The sequence below is a fragment of the Notamacropus eugenii genome, chromosome 5 (genome assembly GCF_028372415.1).
Source record: "Notamacropus eugenii isolate mMacEug1 chromosome 5, mMacEug1.pri_v2, whole genome shotgun sequence".
NCBI lineage: Eukaryota > Metazoa > Chordata > Mammalia > Diprotodontia > Macropodidae > Notamacropus > Notamacropus eugenii.
This window is the reverse complement of record NC_092876.1, coordinates 373,708,557-373,732,533: the sequence shown is the minus strand read 5'-3', so window position 1 is coordinate 373,732,533 and position 23,977 is coordinate 373,708,557. Positions and strand designations below refer to the sequence as shown.

At 37.1% G+C, this 23,977-nt stretch overlaps 1 protein-coding gene across 1 annotated transcript in view; it reads left to right on the top strand.

Moving 5' to 3' along the window:
* Positions 1-1,780: 1,780 nt before the first annotated feature.
* The window catches only part of GRPR (gastrin releasing peptide receptor), a 43,879-nt gene continuing 21,682 nt past the window's right edge, over positions 1,781-23,977 (top strand). The window contains exon 1 of the mRNA XM_072614278.1: positions 1,781-2,446. Within this exon, the coding sequence (XP_072470379.1) occupies positions 2,031-2,446 (416 nt within the window). The 5' untranslated portion in view covers positions 1,781-2,030. The remainder of the gene's footprint in view (positions 2,447-23,977) is intronic.

Genomic DNA, 23,977 nt, shown 5'->3' with positions numbered 1-23,977 from the left:
GATATGTACTCACGTAACAAGCAACAGCTGTTGATTTTGTTCTGGGTATTTGAGCAATAGAACTGTGGCCCAAGTGCTCATAATGTCATGTTGGAAATTCCCAGGACAATAGTTTCTATGCTTTTCTGATGGACACATTTCCCCTTTTAGGAATACCAAACAGGAACAATCTTCAAGAATTCACTTCTTCCATGGTTGCTTTTGGTTCAGAATGCTGGAAAGTGAGGTTTGCCATAGAAATCTTTTAACAAGAACCTAATCAATAATTGGTGGGCTGCTGGAGAACCTCAGGAGGTTGTTTGCTCTGCACAAATTCTGAAGATTGAAACAGAGTAGTGCAGTTCATTCATGTGTATAAATTACTGATGGAAAAGCTAATTAATAATATACTTGTCAGGCTAGAGTAGATTAGCATGTTTTTAGGCACGATTGAACCCTGTCCTTGGAATCAAGCATATCTTCATTCCTACTTATTAGCCTTGTGGCTATGGGCAAGTCACTTAGAATCAATGGTCCTCTGGTCCTCAGTTTTCCCATTTACAAAATGGGGGTAATAATATTTGTACTACCTATTTCACAGGGCTGTTGTGAGAAAAACGCTTAGTGAAATGAACAAGTCTTTAGTACTGTGAGCAATGACTGTATTTTTTTCTGTAAGAGAATTCAGATCCTTTTGTGCTCAGATTTATATCTGGTTCCTGGAGCATTTATGTGGCCAGTGGATAGAGCACCTGGAATCAGGAGGATCTGAATTCAAATTTGGCCTCAGACACTTACTATCTGTGTGATCCTGGGCAAGTCGCTTAACCCTGATTCCCTTGAAAAAAAACCACACACACAAGTAAAAAAAAAATAAACAAACCAAAAAGATTATATTTAGTACAGAGATCCCATAATAAAAAAAGAGAAATTCCTTTTTTTGTGATTATAGAAGAGGATTATTTTAGACTCTGATATATCTTAGAGCATTTCCTGGGCTTTCAGAATGTTACCTATTAAAGAGTTAAAGTCCTTTCTGTCACCCTTTGCCCCTAGCTTCCTCAAGGCTACAGTATGCAATGCTGAGAATGATAAACTGTGGAACAGGTGCACTTGGCAGATTTATTTGAGAGAATTACTAGAATTCTCTTGTAAATTAAGTTTCCAGTCTCTAGCATACTGAAATGGAGTGGGGAAAATGAGTGGGCTCTGGCTTCCCTTCAGGACCCCTAGAGAACTTGGAGTGTCTCCCAGATGATTTCCAGTGCTAAGCTCAGGTAGACAATCAACATTTATTGAGTACCGACTGTATGGCAATTATGCTGAATTCTACGCTAAAGGTACTGCTGCTATCATAAAGACAAATCCAAAAGGGAATCTGTTTCATTTCCCTCCAAAGAGCTAATGCTTCTTTGGAAAGGGACAGTGGATTGGGCAGTGAAGAAATTGTCCAGTAGGTGGCTGGCATTCTCTAGTCTAGAAGTAGCCCACAGTCATTTCCAATTGTTCTATTGAGCAGTCTTGCTGGTGAGAGCTGTCACGTGCAGTCTCTCCTGCCTATAGGATCCAAGGCTTTCCAAGAGCAGTTTCTTTCCCTCACTTTAAACCTGTCTTTTTTAAATACAAGGAGAGGACCGGGGAATGAAAGCAACAGTCAAAAGTTCTGGCAAATTGCAATCAGGCAAACTCAGGCTAGTACTTAGCTTGGAATAGCGAACGGAAGAGGTAAACTAACCAGATTGAATTCTGAGCATGTTCTCTTTCTCTCTTTTTTCCTACCCTGGGCTTTCCTCGGGTTTTCTTTTTCTTTCCTTTTTTTTTTTGTGACAAACTTACAGATTGATCTGCTTGATTAGATGAATCTGAAGAACAGAACAGGTTCAGGATCAAAAGCCTGGCTGGAGTATGTGAGGACTCCTGCCTGGTGATGCTTTTATTAAAGAAGGTAAATTGCCCAGCAGAACACTTAACCTCTCTTCTATCCAAAGGCTGCACTACAACAATTTCTTTTTAAGAGTATCTAAGAGCACACTTGGGTGGCACAAATTTAAATGATGGTGGCAAAGGAATGCTTTCTCCTGGATTTGGAAGAAGACAACTTTATTAGTTGCAACACCTCTAACCACAGTGACAACCTCCCTCTGAAGAATGACTGGTTTAATCCAGGATTCCTGTATATCATCCCAGTTGTGTATGGGCTCATCATTCTCATAGGACTGGTTGGCAATATTACTCTGATCAAGATCTTTTGCACAGTCAAGTCTATGAGAAATGTGCCCAACTTATTCATCTCCAGCCTGGCTTTGGGAGACTTGCTTCTACTCATCACATGCGCTCCTGTGGATGCTAGCAGGTATTTGGCAGACAGGTGGCTTTTTGGAAGAATTGGTTGTAAACTGATCCCCTTTATTCAGCTTACTTCAGTTGGGGTATCAGTCTTTACACTCACAGCTCTCTCCGCAGACAGGTAAGTGTCCTATTCAAAGTCCAATCTCAGTTCTCAATTTTGATGCTTTTGCTAACTGTCCCCCCACCCTTGTAATATTGACTTTCCTGTGTTCATACTAAGTCTTTCAGGAGTGTGGGCTTACTGGCAATTGGGATGTCTTTTCAGGGTTTACTTCTGGAAGTTTGTTGGTAAGAGATTTCCAAGAAAAAAAGAGTTAGTAATGGGATGAAAAGGGGGATCATGTCTTCCAAGTGGACATCTGATATAGGAGAGAGACAGAGACAGAGAAGAGAGACAGAGACAGACAGACAGACAGACAGAGAGATGCATATTTAATGTTGGATCAAACTGATGTATTTCTTCTATGTCATTCCTTTTAACCTCCCTCCCCCTCCAAGTTTCTAAGAGTAAACTAATAAAACCTGGCACAGTTTATATTTTAGAAAAAACATTCCCCCAAACAGCACAATGCGTATAAGGATAATATTATTCTTTTAAAAAGCTGCAAAAGAAGGTTTTATGTCCTTTCTTTTCCAATCTATACTTTTAGATGGAGATAAGAGCACAGATAATAAACAAGATTTCTTTGAATTCATTTTTCCTGGACAGCTTGACTTTTTCTCATGGCTAAATTCCAGGGTGAGTTTGCACAGTGAGATCTGCTATGTGGATATCTCTGTAATGAAACTTTCCACAAGGTTACATTTTTGAGAAAGGAATGTGCGAGTTTGAATCCTATCTTGTTTTTGATGTTCAGTTGTATTCAACTCTATGTGACCCCATGGACAAAGCCTATGGGGTTTTCTTGACAAAGATACTGGAGTGATTTCCCACTTCCCTCCCCAAGGTGTTCCTATTTTATAGATGAGAAACTGAGGCAAATAGGGGTTAAATGACTTGCCTAGAGTCACACAGTAAGTGTCTGAGGTCAGACTTGAATTCAGATATTCCTGACTCCAGGCGTAGTGTTCTACTCACCACGCTAATTGTGTCCTTCTAGGTATGACTAACTTTATCATGTTATCTTATGCCCTCTGCCTCTGGAATTTAGTCCAGCATGGTGTATCCTTCTGAGGAAAATTGAACACATGAATTTTTCTCTTTACAAAGCAAATATTTATTGAACACCTCATTAATATAGTTGAGAGAGTTGCTTTAATAAACAGGTTAGAAAATATGTATAGTAAACTCAGATTTATTCTTTTTTGAATGGCTTAATGGATTTTGACTAATTAAATACCTGTAGAGAGTACTAACCAGGCTTCTCAGAATTTCAAAGCCTGAAATCTTTTTTCTTCAAAATACTATGAGTAGGTCATGGTACCAAGGGAAGAGTAATGTTGGTGTGAGGTTTCTGGGAAATACCTTCTAATTTTACCTCCAAATCAAATCTCAAGGATTCTGTTGCTAAAGAAGGTTGATATAATGAAAACCAAAAAAACAAAAAACAAAGCAAAACCAGGTAAAATAAGAAAGATAGTTAACTTTGTAGATTTCTATCATAATGTGGCACACTGCTGGTAATATGGTAATGTGGTGCTGGGTGATAATTTTGTAAACTAATTTGGATCCTAACTTGTTATCTGGCTCTGTGGAGTTAAGTATAAATGAGAGAATGTTTTATGTCTGGGTAAAGGAATGGACACTGCTACCTGAAATATACTGCTTAATCCAAACAACAATTTCAAAAGCGGAGCAAAGAACAGAGGAAAGGAAACAAAGTTCTGACACTTTCCCTTATAGGACAGGGTTTGCTTTATTCTGACCCTTCTGCTTTGCACATGTAACCCCTCCTGTGTGCTGTACTGTTGGGCTTCAATGAGCATAGATAAATGTTGAGACCACAGCAGAAAATTTCTTTCTATCTTTCTGCAAAGTTTGTGGTTGAGGGTAGTTGAAGGGTGCGGGCCTCCCAGGATGAGATTTTAACTACATGCAGGGAAAGAAGAAACTTTCCCACCTGGTTGGAAAAAGAATTGGCACAGCTGCCTTTTTTTTTCTTTTTTTTACTCATTTGTTGTTTGCTGTATAAAGTCAAGGGGAAGGCAGAGAATGAGAACAAAACACTGAACTGATCTCAAGGGTTTCAAACTTTGGCAAACTTTGTCATAGGTGGAAATGAATTCTCCATTCCAATGTGTCTTGGGATCAAGAAGGAGAAGTCTTAGGTGTATGTAGAATATGGTGTGGGTCTAAGTATGCCAGAACACCCATGTCACCCTCTATGTGTACTTAAGGAAGAAACTCAGCTCTTACAATGTGCAAATGCTTCTCTCTAGCTTAGGCACTTTTTGGGAACTCCAATAAGGCTAACTGCTGAGAGTATGGCTAGCATGGCTATTATGAGAAACAGTGTGCCATGAGCTTCAGAGTATACTCTCAAGTTCAGAAAATGATGTTAAGGAGTTTTTATGGTTGTTGGTATTTAGTCCTGTCCAACTCTTCATGACCCCATTCGGGGTCATGGACACTGGAGTGGTTTGCCATTTTCTTCTCCAGCTCATATAACAGATGAAGAAACTGAGGCAAACAGGGTAAAGTGATTTGCCCAAGACCACACAGCTAATAAGTGTCTCAAGCTGGATTTGAACTCAGATTCTCTTAACTCTTGGCTAGGCACTCTATCTACTGCACTCCCCAGCTGCCCCATAAAGGAGTTAAAGGAGATTATTTACAGAGTAAATATTTTGAAATTTTATTTCCATGTTATGCTGTTTTCCCCTTCAAAAATTTGCCACCCTCTCTTTGCTCCTCCAACCTTGAATTCGGTCCCTGGGACTCTAGATTAATATAGGTGAGTTTTCATCTTGTCTCACCTGGAACCAGACAGCCATAGAAAGTCTTGATTGCCTAGGCCCCCGTGTTGCCTTCTCCTCTCCTTTTTCATCTCCCTTGTAAGCACTGTCTTCCCTCATTAGGATGTTAGCTCATTGAGCTAACAGACTATCTTGCTTAGTTGGGTATACCCCAGTGCTTGGCACATAGTAAGTATTTAATAAATATTTTTTCTAGCTAGCTACATTCGATGATCATTTCTTAATGGGGGTGTCATCTCGCAAATATTAAGTGCCTTCTGAATGTATATGGAGTCGTGACTTGTTCACACAACCAGAAAATGGCACAGAATTAGAATTTAGGTCTTCAAACTTTTTAGCTCAGTGCTTTTTCTATTACTTTGTATTATCTCTACCTCCCAGAACGCCTAGTTTCCTCCAAAGCTACTCAAATGCCATGAGATCTTTAATGATCTCATCAGTTGCTAGTCCCTTCCTCCCCCCTCCCATCAATAAACTCTATTGTACTTATTTATATATGTATACACATATGTGAAGGGCAGCTAGGTGGCACAGTGGCAAGAGTACTGGGCTTGGAGTTGGAAAGATTCATCTTTCAAATTCAGCCTCAGATACTAGTTATGTGGCCCCAGGCAAGTCACTTAACCCTGTTTACCTCAATTTCCTCATCTATAAAACAGCTGGAGAAGGAAATGGCAAATCATTCCAGTATCTTTGCCAAGAAAATCCCAAATGGGGTCATGAAGAGTCAGACATGCCTGAAACAACTGAACAACAAAAGCACATCTGTGTGTGTGTATATACGTAATCTCCTCTGTTAGTATGTAAACTCTTTGAGGACAGGGACTGTTTCATTTCTGTCTTTGCTCATTATCTAGCATGATACCTGACTCACTGAGAGGCCTACTCCTTGATGAATGATTGATTTTTTTTTATACATTTTTTTTTTATACATCATGTCAAGTAGTTATATTGGATTGTGAATCTTACCAAAAGAAAGAATGAAAACCTAGGAAAATAGTTTTAAAGTTGAATGGGTTGGCTTGCTAGATGTCTCCTAATAGTTCATATCATTTGGGTTTGCATCATGGGAATGAGATTAGCACCCATAAATGAGACTCTAAATCGGATATATTCGTGTAACCTTCAACAAAGTTCAACTTTAGCCAATGTTTAGTTAGTGCCTAATATTGACAAAATGCTGTGGTAGGGAGTGGGAAAGAAATAAAGATTTTATAAAATAGAATTTTATAAGATATAGTCCAAAAAACTACTTATTGAACTACCATGATCCCTGCCTTCAGGAAGCTTACTCTCTAATTAGGCATATATGACACAAACCTATAAATAGCAATAATAACATTTACATAACATTTTAAGGTGTGCAAAGTGTTTTACTTCTATTATCTCATTTGACCCTCAGAACAATCCTGTGAAGTATATGGTTATTAATATCCTTATTTTAATTACACTTGAGAAAACTGAAGCTGAGAAGTTAGGTGACTAATCTAGGGTCATGCAGGTGGAAAGTATCTCATTAGGATTTGAACTTGGATTTTCCTGACTCCACATCTGGCACTCTACAAAGAGATACTTGAAAACTCTGGATTATGTAAACTAAGTTCTACATAAGACACAAAAGGAAAGGGATTGTGGCTAACTAGATGGATTGGGGAAGGTTTGTTAGAGGAGGGTGCACCTAAGTTAGCCTTAAAGGACAATTAGGATTTTAACAGATGGAAATGAAGTAGAAAATATTCTAGGAATATGGAAAAGTGTGAGCAAAGGTATTGAGGCTGGAATACATGCAGCATTGCAGAGGGTAACAAGCAGTTAAATTTTCCTGGAAGAGAAAGTACATGAAGGGGAATAGTAGGTGAAAAAATGAGATAGATAAAGGAACTTTAGATTGTGAAAGACCTAGCATCCCATGTTAATTATCTTGTAACTATCTTGTATGTACTTTTGTGCAAACATGTTTGTCTTCCTTAATATAATGTAAGCTGTTTAAGTGAAGGGACTGTTTCATTTCTGTCTGTGCTTAGCCCAATGCCCGGCACACAGTAGGTACTTAATAAATGCTTGTTAGTTGATTAATACTGAATTTTATTTTGTAGGCAACATAGAACTATTGAAGGATTAGATTAGATTTTATGATTTGTAGATGATTAGATTTGTATATCAAGATAATTATCCTGACAGTAGTATAAAAACTAGATTGGAGTAGGGGAATAGATGAAGCAGGAGGCCTGTTTTTTTGATATATTTTTTTATTTCTATTTTATTTTGTTTCAAATTCTCTTCCTCCCTTTCCCTTTCACTCCCCATTAAGAAGGCAAGAAAAACAAAATCTATTACAAATATGTATAATCATATAAAATACACTTCTCCCTTAATCATATTAAAAAGAAAATAACATATCCTTCAATTTGTACTCTGACTCCATCAGTTCTCTTTTTGGAGGTGGATAGCATCTTTCATCATGAGTCATTTAGAATTATAGTGGATCATTGTGTTGATCAGAGTTACTAAGTCTTTCACAACTGGTTATCTACAATATTGCTGTTAATCCTGGTTCTACTCACTTCTCTTGGCATCAGTTCGCACAAATACTCCCAGGTTTTTCTGAAACAATGCCTTCATCATTTCTTAGAATACAATAGCATCCCATCACAACCATATACCAAAATCTGCTCAACCATTCCCCAGTTGATGGGCAGCTCCTCAGTTTCCAGTTCTTTGCCATCCTAAAAAGAGCAGCTATAAATATTTTTGTACATATATGTCCTTTTTCCTTTCATCGCTTTGGGGGTATAGACCTAATAGTGTTATTGTTGGGCCAAACGGTACCCACAGTTCCATAGCTTTTAGTTCCAAATCACTTTGCAGAATGGTCGGAATAGTTCATACCTCTACCAACACTGTATTGTTTTCCCACATCCCCTCCAGAATTTTTTTATTTTCTTCTGCCATCTTAGCCAATCTGATTGGCATAAGGTGACACCTCACAGTTATTTTAATTTCTATTTCTCTAACTGTTAGTGATTTAGAGCATTTTTTTTCTATAAGGCATTGATAGCTTGGATTTCTTCCTCTCAGGAAGTCAGTTAAAAAGCTATTGTAATAGTCCAAATAATGAGGGCCTGAAATAAAGTGGTGGAAGTGATACTGTAGAAAGCAGAAGACACATGAGAGATTGCAAAGGCAGAAATGGAAGGGCTTAGCAAGTGATTAGATGTGGGCGATAAGAAAGAAGGGAAGATTATACAGAACATGAATGTTGGGAATGTGGGTGACCAAATAATGCCAGTGACGGAATAAGAAAGGAAGGTTGGCAGGGAAAAATAATTTCATTTTGGACATGTTAAGTCTAAGTTGCTCTTGTTATCCACTTGGGGATGGTACTTGAAGATGTAGGTCTAAGCTTTGTATAAAAGTCGGAACGGAATAAATATAACTGGGAGTTAGCTATATATTGGTAATAGTTGAAGTCATGTTAGTAAATAGGTTCATGAAGGTAGAAAGTTTGGACAGAAGAAGGGACTAGGAATAGGATCTTGGGGGAAAAAAAATCAACATTAATGTAACAGAGAAAGAATGAAACCCCTGGAGAATGGTACCTCAGAATTCAAGAGAGAAGAGAATATTCAAAACTCCTAGGAGGTTGTCAAAAGCATTAAAAGAGGCAGAGAGGTCAATCAATCAACAAGCATTTATTAAGGGCACACTTTGCACAAGATGCTATGTAATATCCCGGAGATAAAAATACAAAGAATAAAATAATCTTTACTCTCAAAGGGTTTACTTCTATCATGAGGACTGAAGAAAGACTTTTGAATTTGATGATAAAAGGGTCATTGGTGACCTTTGAGAGAGCAATTTCCTTTTTAATTTTGCACTTAGTGTCAAAAGTAATACTTCCATATACGAAGCAGAATATAGTATATTAAACAGGTATATTCAATATACAGTTTGCTTTTTTGAAAAAACATAAGTCAACATGCTATTTTCAAAGCTGTCGATGGTATTTCCTTCTGAATGTTATTCTATTCTCTTCTATCCATTTTCTTTTAAATGCTTCAGTGACTCTCTTTTCTTTCTTTTTTTTTTTTTTTTTGGCAATACTATAGCTGCGCCTCTTTTTGTGCCCCCAAATGTTCCTTCTTCAATTGAAAAAAAAAAAAGAACCTTTTGTAACAGATAAGCATAGTCAACCAAAATAAATTCCCTAATGGTTACATCTGGGGCAGCTAGGTGGAACAATGAATGGATAGAGCTCCAGGGCTGGAATCAGGAAGATTCATCTTCCCGAGTTCAAATCCAGCCTCAGGTACTCACTAGCTATGTGACCTTGGGCAAATAACTTAACTCTGTATGCCTCAGTTTCCTCATCAAATGAGCTGGAGAAGAAAATGGCAAACCCCTCCAGTATCTTTTCCAAGAAAACCCCAAATGAATTCACAAAGAGTCAGACATGACTGAAACAATTCAACAGCAGCAGTGGTCACTTCCCCAAAAGCATGTGTCACATCCTGCACCTTGAGGTCATCATCTCTCTGTCAGGAGGCAGGTAGCCGACTTTATCATCAATTCTCTGCAGTTTGGGTTGGTCGTTGCATTGATCAAAGTTCATAAGTCTTTGAAAGCTGTTTTTCCTTAAAATGTTACTGCATAAATTGTTTTCCTATTTTTGCTTATTTCACTTGTAATCAGTTCATACCAGTCTTCCCAGTTTTCTTTGGAACCATTCCTTTAACTATTTCTCTGGAGTAATAATATTGCATTACATTTATATGCTGTAATCTATGAAGCCTTTCCCCAGTTGATGGGCACCCACTTAGTTTACAGTTCTTTGTCACAATAAAAAGAGCAGCTATAAATATTTTTGTACTTATTCATCCTTTTTCCTCTTTATTGGATTTCTTTGGCATATAGGCCGAGTGGTAGTATTGCTTCTTTAAAGGGTATACATAGATTAGGGACTTCTGAAACATAGTTCTAAAATTCCTTTCCAGCATGGACAATTCTGGACAAATTCACAGTACACACATGTGCTGTACATATATATGCCCCACAGCTCCTTCTCTTCCCTACTCCCCATCTCCTCATCAACCACACTTTTCATGTTTTCACCATCTATGCAAATCTGATGGGAGAGATATGGATAGGGTTGTTTTAATGTGCATTTCTGTAATAGTGATTTGGAGCACTTTTAATACAAGTGTTAAACAGCTTTGTTGTTTATTTTTTCCTTTTTTCTCTTTCCCTTCATATTTATTTGCTTTCCTTTTGGCCTGTTCATTTTCTTTCATCATTTGTCTATTGGAGAATCACAGAAAGAATAGTTTCAATATATTGATGTAGAGGGAAAACAAATTTCCAAGGCCTAAGGTGTGAGTGGGTGATAAGATCATAACAAGCATAAAACATTTTGCAAAAAATCTTCTATGATAAAATTATTTCCTTCAGGACAGTATGCATACTTAGACAATGCTGAGTACTTTTCAGTGCTCCAAGGACACAGTCTATGAATATTCCCTTTAAAAGAATTAAAGGAGGCTTACAAACCTTTTATATTCATACACACACACACACACACACACACACACACGTGCATTCACACACTTGGAGAATCTAACTAAAATATATAAATAAACTTTATTATTTGTCAGATCCATGGTTGCTTTTCAACTTAATTCTCGGGAGTTTAACCAGATGCTTTCTTCTAAACCTGAGGTAGCGTCATACACCTATCACAGAAATTGTGGAACATAATGGAAAGAGCACTGGTTTCAGTCAGAGAATCTAGGTTCAGATCTTGTCTCTGACACCTGTTAGTGTGACTTTGGGTAACTCATTCAATCTCACTCGGCCTTAGTTTCCTCATCTGTAAGAATGAGGGGGTGGACTAGATGTCCTTTGAGGGCTATTTCAGCTCAAATCTCCAGTCCTATTAAGGCTCTGTTGTTGTTCAGTCATGTCTGACTCATTGTCATCCCATTTGGGGTTTTCTTGGCAAAGAATCTGGATAGTTTGCCATTTCTGTCTCCAACTCATTTTACAGATGAGGAAACTGAGACAAATAGCCCAAGGTCATACAACTAGGAAGTATCTGTGGTCAGATCTGAATGCAGGACATCCTGACTTCCAGGGCTGGTGGTCTATCCAATATGTGCCAACTAGCTGCTTTTTAAGTTTCTTTACTCCCAACCATGTATTTCTATAGACTCCAAAATATTGAGAACTACATGTTGAGGCAAATTTATGTTCCTATCTTCTCTGAAGTTTAAACTTTCAACTAATTAAGAGCTAAGTTTAGCACTTAATATAGAATAGGAAAATATGAGAGCCACCTAAAGGTGTAGACCTATGTGTTATATGATATGTTAATATAGTCATTTTCCAGTGAGATTGTAAGCTCTTTGGACCATCTTACATTTTTTCTTTATTTCCCATGGTATCCAACACATTATTCAACACATAACACATAACAAAAACTTGATGAATCTGTTGATTCATTGATGACTCTGTCAGTAAATGGGAGCGTAAAACTCTATCTATAAAGTTAAAAACCAGTCAATCAACATTTATTTACCTACTAGATGCCAAGCGTTATGCTAAATAAATGCAATATGAAGCAAGGCAAAAAAGTCCCTGCCCTCATGGAACTCATAGCCTAGTGAGAGAAACAACCAATGAATATGTACAAAGAAGCTATGTATAGAATAAATAGTAAATAATTAAGAAAAGGAAGACACAAGAATTAAGAGGGGTTGGGAAAGGCTTCCTCTAGAAGACAGGATTTTATCTGGGACTTAAAGGAAGCCAGGGAAATGAGTAGGCAGAGATGCGGAAAAAGAACATCCTAGACATGGGGGAAAGTCTGAGAAAATGCCTGAGCAGAGAGTCAGCCTACCATAGAACATAAAGAGCCCACCTCTGAAACACATTGACCAGTCACTTAACCTCTAGGCAACTGTTTAAAGTTTATGAGTTACTGAATTAAGTTGGTAAAGGCAATTTTATACATTAATGAAGTCACAGATCCAGAACTTCCTTCTGCCCCCAAAACTGGGTAGGGCAGAAGGCTGTCTTGTACCCTGTTAATTACATCCTTTTCCCTAGTCTTACTAGGCTTCCTACACACACACACACACACACACACACACACACACACACACACATACGCACACGCACACGCACACGCGCATGCACACGCACACACACACACATACCCTTTTTTTTAGCCTGAAGGAACCTTATTTATCCATGAGTTTCAATGAAAAAAAATATTGGATCTGGTGCTAGTCAAAGATTTAGATTCTAATTTTGGCTTTTATACTCTTTAGTATGTCCCTTAACCTCTCTGAATCTCAGTTTTCTTATGTACAAAATGAAATTGTAGTATTTGCACAATCCACCTTAAAGTGTTATGTAGAAAGGACTCCGTAAACCTTAAAAGTGAGCTGTTTTTATTGTTAGGCCGTTAGCTTTTCCCCTCTCAACTGAAGAAGAAGTGAGATGGTGCTATAACATATAAAAAGTTTGAGAGACATAATTTTGGTAATTAATCGTTTTATGGCTAGCAAATAATTAATAAAAGGTTGATCATTTGGCCATCTCCCATGAATCAAAGATGGATCATGGCAGCCTATTGATGCTCATATGCCCTTGGAAGAGTGGTTGCTCCCTCCAGATGGCGATCAACTTTGATTGGTTAATAATCAATGAGAAAAATGAATAGTATAATGTATAATGAATAGTATAATGTATTCTAACAAGGGACTGAGGGATCTGACTTCCATTATATCACTCTAACTCCTAGACCAACCCCAACCTCCCCCCAACAATCTAGACTAAGGATCTACACCCCCTTTTGGGTGGGGTTTGAGTAAGATTGATAACGTTAAATCCAATCTCATTATCATCTCTATTCTTCTGAGGCTGATTTAACCTAGCAGAGAATGCAAATATAGGAAGGAAAAACATCCTGGATCTCTCCAATAGTTAGATCTCTCAGTGTTATTGAATTAATTAATCCGCAAGTACTTATTGTGTGCCTACTTGATGACAGACACTATATTAGACAATCCATCATATTTCTGCCATGGGAGAAGCCTATTCCAGCGTTGGTGGTCTTGATTTCTTCTCTCCAAGATTTCCCTTTACAAGATCTTGGGTATATATTTTACAGAATCTCATGTGACCAATTAGTGATTATTCCTGACAATTTACATGATTGTGCAGTGTTAAAACATGAGAACTTCAGGGCAGCATCTGAATTGTGGAACATTCACTATAATACATGCCAAAAGAACCCAATCCCCTCAAGGGTTTTTAGGAACTACACACTTGCCTCCACATCCAACACACACCAACTGGAATTGTAAGCTGTCTTGATAGTGTTTATATTAGGAACAGTGCTCAAGTTGAGAAAGAGTTTATTCTCTTTCCCTTTTATAACTTGTTTTGATCTGTAATGATTAATGATATCAACATTTACAACTACCTGGTAGGGTTGGAAGGCACTGCACTGTAGAGAAAGGAACATTCCTTGTGAAAGTCAGAGGGTCTGCCTTCCTATACCAGCTTTGTTATCATTGACCTGTGTGACTCTGGGCAAGTCATTTACCTCCTTTAGGCCTCAGTTTTCTCACCTAAAAAATAAGAAATGGGGCTCAATGATTTTTAAGGTCCCTTCCAACTTGAAATCCTATGATCCATGTAAGTCTATGGAGACTACCTATTTCCTCCTAGGCATTGTGCCTATGATTTTATTAGAGGCCTCAAATGAATGTGGTTCCTTGGTACTTAGATTTCTTGCAGGCATGGATGATGGATGGAGGGCACATGACTTTACAGGAAGGGGGAAATCACCAAGGGTCCATGGTAGAAGTGAGATGAGTTACTAGGCTTTGAAGGATGAATAAGATATGAATGCCTCCATATGGCACTGGACTTAAAATCTGGAGAGCAGTGCTCAAATCTCACCCCAATACTTACAAACTGCCTCAGTTTCCTCAACCGTAAAATAGAAATGATATTATTTTCACCATTTCCCTTGTGGGGTTATTGTAAAGAGAGCTCTCTGTAAAACTTTAAGGACTATACAAATGTGAGCAATTATTATCGTTCTTGTTGCTTTTCTACAAAGAAAAGTTTACTAAAATAAGAATATATATTATCTACTAACAATGAGAGAAGAGAGAGTCAAATAAAATGTGACCAGATCCCCTGATCAATTCTTGCAGTCTGATAGTGGGAATGAAGAGGAAGCTCACATTTCAATTCATATATATATGTATATGTATATATATATGTATATAAAAATACATGTGTACATATACACATAAATACATATATGTACATATACACATATATTTATACATATATATATGTCATAGGTATGGTTAAGGTTCTGCAAGAAATTTTTTCTGCAAGAAATAATGACCCTACTACTAAATATGAATTTTGTATGTATTGAAAATGCTATGTATATTTTTTCCATCAAAAACAGTCTTAATTTCCTCTGTTGCTCCATACTTTCCTTGACAAGACATTATCCCTGAGATTTGTCATAGTCTCATGCCATCCAGTCCAGAATTTCATCTTTTTATCTCTTGAGAGAGAAAAATCTCAACCTTTGTTATAATTCCAATGTTCTTTGGATGGTGATGGGTGATGGGTGATGAAATGCTAATATAATAGATTGTGGTTTATAAAGGTTTTTATTTACTTTAATACCATGAAGTAGACATGACAAGCATTATTATGCCTATTTTATAAATCAAGAAGCTTAGGCTCAGGTGAGACCAAATGACAGATTGTAAGTGTTGGAACTGGGACCTGAAATTTTCTGATCTAAAGTCAGTGTTCTTTACAATATAGCTAGGTTCCAATGAATGTAAATAATGAATCCCATGAAGTGGTTGCATGTATTTGAATTCACACTATGTGAAATTATAATTATGTAAAATGTGGTAATTCAGCCCATTGCAATGGAAATATACCTTTTAACTTCCAATAATGCAGCTGCTTCAGGGGGATTAATTATTTGCACTGATAACGATCTAGATGTATACCATACAACCTCTTCATTTGATTCATTGTTCTAACTTAAAATGGTTATAAAGTGTGATGAAAGAGTAAAACCTCTCAGGCCAAAGACATTTGTATTTCCTTCAGAGTAGATGTCCCTGACAGAGAACAATAATAGTGAGGGTGCTTGGTCTGAGACCATTTTTAGTCTCTAAATCAAAAGTAGTTGACTGAGTAGGGAAGCTTAAAAGATGGCAAAAATCTGACTGCTTCAAGTCATCATTCTCTCTGGAAATGTCTGGTACATTAAGCCTTTAGATGAGTTGGACTGAAACTAGTCAGTCTGAGCTGGTTCCCTAGACTAAGGAAGGATCATGCTTCTTCACTTTGAATGCTGGTTTCACAATTACTAAGTCTTTGCGACAATCTGAAAGTACCCAGACCTTTATTACACAAGTAAGTTCACCTTGAGAATGCTTGACTCCCAGGGGGCACCACTCACCAACTGGAACAGAAGCAAGCCAAGAAATAAAACAAGGAACAAGGCATGAAAGAAATAAAACCTACAGGTGTATATTGGCACTTTCCCATTAAATTTAACTTACCAAATGCTACTTAATAAAAAACCTTTAGATACACTTTGTGATGATAAAAGCCTTGAGCCTAGTTTACAGATTCCAGAAGCATACTGGAACATTTGCAGACTTCTCACATCATAACTGTCAAATGAGAGGCCTTTCAGTGGCAGAGCCTTTTTCATACTGCTGCTAGCCAATGGCCAATTCTCGCTAACTTCCATTACCCCAATTATATTTGAAGAGTTTCTGCAATGTGAAATCTTGACCCATAAGATCATAGATTTAGAGCTAGAAGGAACATCTAATCTAACCCCATAATTTTACAGGTCTTAGGGGTATTAGGGGTTTTAAGTGTGGTCACACAGTGTCAAAGATAGAAGTTGAAATCAGGTCCTGTAATTACAAATATGGTACATTTTTTTTTTTTTTTTTTTTTTACTATTCCATGTTGTTTGTAAAATAGGAAGGAGGACTTTTTTTTCTAGATGTTCCTTTTCTCTGGGTGGCAACTATGACTGAAGTAAGCCCCTAAATTTTAAATTCACTGGAGAAAAAGAGGGGGAGTTATACACATGGTCTCTTATTAAGACACAATGGTCATATTCCATTCAATAGTAAGTTTACTCTGGCAAAAGTACTATACTTCACTTTCTCCCTTCTCCTTCCACAACTACATCTGTATAGACTAACTAACGTTTACACTTTAAAGGCTTCCATCCTTCCTCTTCCCCAAATCCACACCTGCCACTACTTAGCTTTGTTTTAAAGATTTTGGGTGATCTTTTAGCAGGGTCAGATTTTTTCCCTCTTAAACACTTTAAACACAACTTAAAAATAACAGAACAGTTTATCTAAGCAAAAATCTCACAGTGATTTATTTATATCGTATACAAGTAAGATAGATTAAAACGGTTTTTTAAAAATAAAATGCTACCCTTAATATAATTAGTAACATCAAGGCTAGTCATAGAGTTAAAATTCACTGCTTATGCTGTCAAGTAGGTAAAATTTGAAGTTGAAAATAAAAATTCAGTTTTTGAGTAGATTTTAGGATTGTAGATAGGAACAAGTGGGTATCTTCATGGGACACTAAGGAGAAAATAATTTTAAATATCAAAATATTAATTTTTTTTACTTGTTGGTGCATGGAGATCAGTATGTAAAGTTCTTGTAGAAAGAGATCTAGGAGCCATGGGGCTAGAGTCGAATTTGAAAGTGTGGTTCTAGGAGAGGACCATTAGATAATAAATTTAAGAGATGGAAGAAACCTGAAAGATCACACTACTCCAGCCCTCTCATTTTGCAGTTGAGGAAACTGAGGCCCCAAATGTTAAGTAAAGTGTCCAACTCCCTGCCAGTAGTAAGAGCAAGATTCAGACCTAGATCCTCTGATTACAAATACAGTGTTTTCTAGTGCCACTATACCAAACTGCTTCCCAATTCCAGATTTTCTACTAGACTGTATTGTCTAAAAGTTATTACAAAACCATAAGTACTCCAGTATATTTACCACTGTCCTTTTCTGCAAAATCCATTATTTCTATTACCACATGCATGCACACACGTGTGTGTGTGTGTGTGTGTGTGTGTGTGTGTGTGTGTGTATTTTGGCCTACTCTTCTTCACATTAATGGTTCATAGCCCATTCATCATTTAAGGCTAAGTATAAGTGTTTTGCAGTCTTCCTTGTTAGCTCACATTGAATCTCACCATAACCTACCCAACACAGAACTTATATCTGAATGTGATTAGGCAAAAACAGGAAGGGGAGGGCAAGAGTAATCACCACCCGAAGGAATAGCATGATGCACTCCAAAGTGAGAGGAAAGTAGGTGTAAATAAAAAGACATTGTTTGAGACCAGTATCCCACCAAAACACCACAATTCAAGGGGAAAGATGAGGAGAAAATACGTCTTCAAGAAGAGATTTGTATAAGAAAGTCTGGGAATGTGGCAGCTAACCATTTGGCTTAACCATCATGATTTCTTAAAACTTGAGTCTTTTGGTGATGATTTTTTTTTTACCTTGACTCATCCTGACTTACGTGTGCTGTTATGAGCATCGTCCTTTTAAACTTCCTTCAGAATGAGCTCATACAATGACTGAGTCATACAATGCTGCTCTTTCCCCTTCTAAATACTTAACTGTATTGATTCAAATATTGACTATAACCCTAAAATGTGATCTTTTTTGAAAAGGAAAAAAAAAGTTTTATAATGAGAATAACTACTTTAAATTACCATAAAAATAGATTTACTATGACTATTTTGCATTCAGCTTGTCTTTTCATGCAAATAAGCATTTTTATTTATCTTTATTATCGTTGATCTCTTTGCCTTTGTTATTTTTGCCATCATTCCTTTATTCTTGTTTTCACAATATGTCATCTTTATTGCCATTCAAAAATTGTTTGAAAAGCAGCAGTTTTAAAACCCCTGGATGTTAGATTCAGGAAATATGCTTTCTCAAGAAGTTATGAAAACTATCAAAGTGTTCCAACCTGGCTCCCAAGGGTCCCCTCTTACAGCATTATGTCTATATTATATCTATGGTACTGAGTGGAATTATAGACTCTACTTAACTTTTACAAAAGCCATATTTGAAGGGTGAGGGGAGAATACAGTCTTTATTTGAATTGATTTGAGCATTATCTGCACCATGAAATTAACACTTGGTTCTATACTCTCCCATTTCATAATTTTTTAAGTTCTTTAATTTTCTACTATCTGTCTATAAAATCTGGTCTCATTTATTAATTATTTTATTGTCATTCATCTTATCTACCAATTTTGTACTCTGTATCACCTAATTAGTGCTTAATAAATACTTGTTAATTGATTGACTTATTGGCTGGACAAATGACTGTCTTCATCTGACTGTTGCAACAACTTCCTAACTGGTGTCCCAGGCTCTAATGCACAAGTATGATCAGACTTTCTCTTAAAGATACCATATATCTAGCTGTTCTCATCAAATGCTGACCACTCATTTTTTCTTCCCCTTTCTCATAGGAATAGGAGATGAAATCCTCAGACTACTTGTTCCCTTCTGATACTTCAGGGTGTTAGTTTTACCACCATCTCTCAAAGGTCATGAAGTTCTTGTCATCTTAAATACTCTTCTCTTCCAATCCTTGTTAATGATCCTGGTTCACTCTTCCTCTTTACTTATTCCTCCGCTATCCTCTTCAGAGACTTCAATACCCGTATAATAATCATTCTAACAATCTGCCCTCATACTTTCTTGAATTCCTCAGCTAGATCTATGACTTTGGGCAAGTAAGATTATCTCTCTGCCCCACCTTTTTTTTTTAATCTCAAAATGATAGAATTGTACTTGGTGATTTTGATTTTCTCCCATGACTCTGGCCTATGAAAAATCATGAGGAATAGGAGAGAGAGAAGAGGACTGAAAGAAGGGCAAGTATAGTCATCTTCAAAACATTAAGGAAAGTAGATTCTTTAAATTGAATGCTGGTAACTTGATTTTGATCCATAAGAAATTCTGCAGTCAGTATAGTTAGTATGCAATTAATATGACTATTGAATCCCATGTGGTGATAGAGTGTATTAGAATTTGTGCTATTTGAAGTTATTAAAATATAAAATATGCCCATTGTTTCTAATGGAAATATGTAGTATAAATTTAACATAATGTGGCCACTTTGTGGAATTATTTACGTGCATTAATGGGGACACTAATGTATGGTTTACACATATTTAGAAAGGGAAACAATAATCAATATGTCATTAAACTAATATGTTCACAATATATCCACATTTACCAGTTTAGCTCCTGGTTCTTAGGAACTTGAACTGTCAAATGCCAGTGTATTATGGCAGCCAGAAAGTGAATGTGATGCTCTACTATATTAATCAAAGTGTAGTGTCCAGAATGAGATAATATATGCTTTCAGTATACTTTCTTTTTGTTAGACCACATCAGGAGTCTTGTATCCAGCCAGTTCTGTATGATGTATTTTAGGAGTAATATAGACAACCTGAATATTAATCAGAGAGAATGACCAAGATTGCATGCCATACATTGGGATGTTTATCATGGAGAAGACTTGGTGATAGATTTTTCCTTCAAACACTTCAAGAAGTATCATGGAGGAATATTCTTTCTGTATTTGGAACAACAGGGAAGAGGTAGGATCAATGGGGAGAAAATATGGGGAGAAAGATTTTTATTCACTATGAGGAGAATTTCCTAACAATATTAGCCATTCCAAAGTTGAATGGTCTACCATAGAAGGAAGTAGTTTCCCTGTCACTGGAAGTCTTTAAGTAGGGGTTGGATGACTGTTGACAAAACTGTAGAACGGACTAATGCTTCAGGAAGAATTTGAACCAGATGACTTCTCAATTTCTTTCCCATGAAAACTTTAATTCAACAGACTTTTATTAAACATTTACTATTTGCAAAATACAGTACTAAGTGCTAGGGATTTTTTTTTCTGGACTTGTGATCTCATTGATAAATGAAGAACATCTGGAGAGGAAATTTCCTCTAAAATTGTAGATTGGCACCTGCTCTGCAATTTATAATCTTAGATGATTGCTTAGGGACACCGAGATAATAATGATAAAATCCCTGCACTCAAGGCAATGTTGATCTACTAAAAAGGCTGTATGTGTATACACATATACACATATGGCCCTTGAGGGATGGAGGTTAAGAAGAGATCTAAACAAAGCACACTAGCAAAATTTAAGGAGGAAGAGAAAAGTTTTGACTGATGGGATCAAAGAAGGCTTTACAAAGGAGCTGTTACCTGAACTGAGCCTTGAATGGAAATAAGGATTCTGAGAGGCAGAAAGAAGGGAATGCATTGCAAGCATCTAAGCAAGGGAGACAGCTTGTTTCAATACACTGGTATGTTGAGTTCAGCAATAATTTGTGATCTAGGTTGGTGGGATTGTAGAATGTTGGGAAGAAATACTGTGAAGTAAGTCTTTGAAAAGTAGGTTGGGGCCAGTCTGTGGGTCTTAAAAGTCCTGATGAAGAGTTTATCTTTTATCTTAAAGGTAACAAGAAGGCACTGAAGGTTTTTGAGCTGGGTAATGATGCAGTCCAATTTACGGTGTGAGAAGATGGTTTTTGCAGCTGCATTATACTTCTGCTGCTTAGCCTGATTTCAACTCCATGGAACAAGACATCCTTGTTGACTCCCTCCCTGCCCCCTTCCCTCCAAATTTTCTGACTCCCTCCCCCTTAGGTCCTTGAGGGCAGGTATAGTCTTTCTCTTTACTAATTATATATATATCCCTAGCTCTTCACACAATGCCAAGCACATAGGTGCAGCTTAATAAATATTTGTTGGATAGGATTCGATTGGATTGGCAGATGCATGAAGGACAAATTAGGGTATTACAGTATTCTAGACCAAGAGCTCTAAAGGCTTCAGCAAGAATTGTGTTCATTTAAGTATCAGGAAGGAAATACATGTGATTGAGACCAAAGGAAAGTAGAACCTGTCAGTTCAGAAAGTTCTTTGTGTAAAGAAGGTGAAGGAGAGGGAAGAGTCAAAAATGGCTCCTAGATTTCAAACCTAAGTGACATGGAAGATGGTATGCCTTACAGTTCTCTGTTCTGGAGTCACTGCTCTGGAAAGATCAAAGAGGTTTGCAAATGTTTTCTACCATGAGCTATCCATTGCTATCTGTTCTGCCAGATTGACTTGTTCTTATTATCACTGCAACTGTGGTCAGACCCTTTCTCTTCTGCATCGTCCTTCTCCAAAGAGGTTTCTCTGTTCTCCTTTTTAATCATGCTTTAGGGACTTAATATGTTGGGTCAGGTTCTAATGTGAGTTCAAAAAGTCTCTCAAGGTGGTCTCTGAATACAAGTGGAGAAAATAAGAAAACAAATAAATTAGGGATGTGACCTTCTGTTCTTTGGCCTATAAATATGTTTAACAATTGATCTTCTTTCTATTCTTCTTTTGTCTCCCTTCCAAAACTAGAGTAGCCTATATTTCTTGGGGCTATAGTACTCTCCTCATAAGACTGTCTGGTAAAAGAAGTCACCCTTCCCTCTCCTCCCTGTTACATACATTACAGTGAGAAAAGTGCTAAACTTAGAGACACAAGACCTGAGTTCGAATCCTACCTCTGTGACCTTGGACAAAACGTAACCTCTGTAGAACTCGGTTTCTCAGTTATAAAATGAGGCAATTGGGCTACACAACTTCTAAGTTTCCTTTTAGCTACAGATCTAGGATTCTATAGAAGGCATAAAAAAACTGAGCAGAGCTCTGGCAAGGTGAGGTAAGGAAAACTTAAGGATGCCAAAGTATGGGCAGGAGCAGAATTGAAATCTTTCAAGCTGGGACCACTGAGAGTCTAGAGAAAAGCACTGTGAAGCGATGGATTCCAGAGATGGAGATGGGAGAGATGCACTTTTCCTACTCTATGGCATAGCATTAAATTAATTAGATATGGAGACAGAGTATTTGTGTCTATTACATACTGCCTATAGAACAAGAGACAATCCATTTATCTTCTCTGAGCTTCATCTTACTTGTAAAATAATAATAATAACATAGTGTGGCTTATAAAAAGTTTGAGAGATAGATTTACTGGGTAATTAATCATTGTATTAACTATGGCTAGCTGATAATTAATTAATAAAAGGGTCATTTGGCTATCTCTCCTAAACCAAACACCCCTCATGGAACCCACTCAACGCTTTTATGCTCTTAGAAGAGTGGCTGTTCCTGAGGGTGTCAATCAACTCTGATTGGCTAACAAGTAATGAGAGAATGAATATTATAATGAGAGATGAGCTTATTCTAATGAGGGTCTGGGGGACATGACTGATCAAGGAGGAATCTGAAATCCACTTCCTTTCAGACCTGTAAAATTCATCACTTTTCTTAGACTAGAATTTTTTTACTTTTTGATTAGATCTAAGTTTCCCCAGTTGGGGGATCTCACAATGCTTCATCATTTTATCATCAGCCCTGCCATTCAAAGAATGGATGACCTACAGGTGCTGATTTCTGAATGAGGAAATAGGAAGAGAAAAAAAACCTTAATCCTAATTCAAGAATTTGTTATGAATTTAAGAAAGAATAATCATTTCTCTCAGGAGCATTTATATTATTTATTTTATATATGTTATTGATATTTATTTTAAAATATATTTGTTATTCACATAGCATTTATTTATTTACTTTGAAGTTTGCAAAATGCTTGACAAAAATATTTCATTTTATCCTCAACTATGATTCTGGGAGGTAAGTGCTATAATTTTAAAAAGATTGTAAAAAAGAAGTAGAATTAGGTAATCTTTAAGATACCTTCCACGTGGAAAACATCTTATGATCTTATAACATCCCCCTTCTTTTTCATTTTCTGGAAGCAACCAGGATTAAGTGACTTGTCCAAGGTCACATAGTTAATAAGTGTCAAAGGCTGAATTTGAACTCTATTCCTCCTGACTTCAGGGTCAGTGCTCTATTTACTGCACCATCTAACTTCCCCTTCCATTTCCCCTTCCTTTTAAACCAAATTTCATCAACCCAGCAGATTAGTTCTGCCTCTAGTGTTCACCATCACTAGAAACTGCTTCGTTTCCAAGATCCTGACTTCTCTTCTCCTCTGTAACCAAAATGTTTTGTCCTTTCACCTTTCTTGTTTCCTTGAACCTTTTCATGTCATTAGGACTTTTCATGTTTGGTTCCTTGATGCTTCTGTATTTTTTTTAAAGTCTAGCAGGTAGCATCTTGCATCCTTCAGACTGGTTCAGTGATTCCTATGGTCACTACGGTCAATGATTTCAATACTGCCCTCTCCTGCTCCCTTGAGACCCTCGTCCTTATTTATGACTTTTAGGTATTTCTGATTTGCTAATGGTACATCCTGGCTAACTTCCACCATTACATTTCTCCCCTTCTTCTCCAAAGTTACAGAATGTTGCTAAAGAAAAATATGAGATAGTATTGATGGGCCCCCTACAAATTTATGCTCCTCAGTTATGACTGGGCCTTCATTTCTGCAAGCACTCCTTTTATTTATGTTCTATTGCCTCCATCTCAAGTTCCAAACTCTCTTTTCTCTCTTCAACTCCTTCCCATCTCACACTCAATGAGTGTGAGATGGGAAGTTGTTGCCTCCTAGTTTTCCTGAGC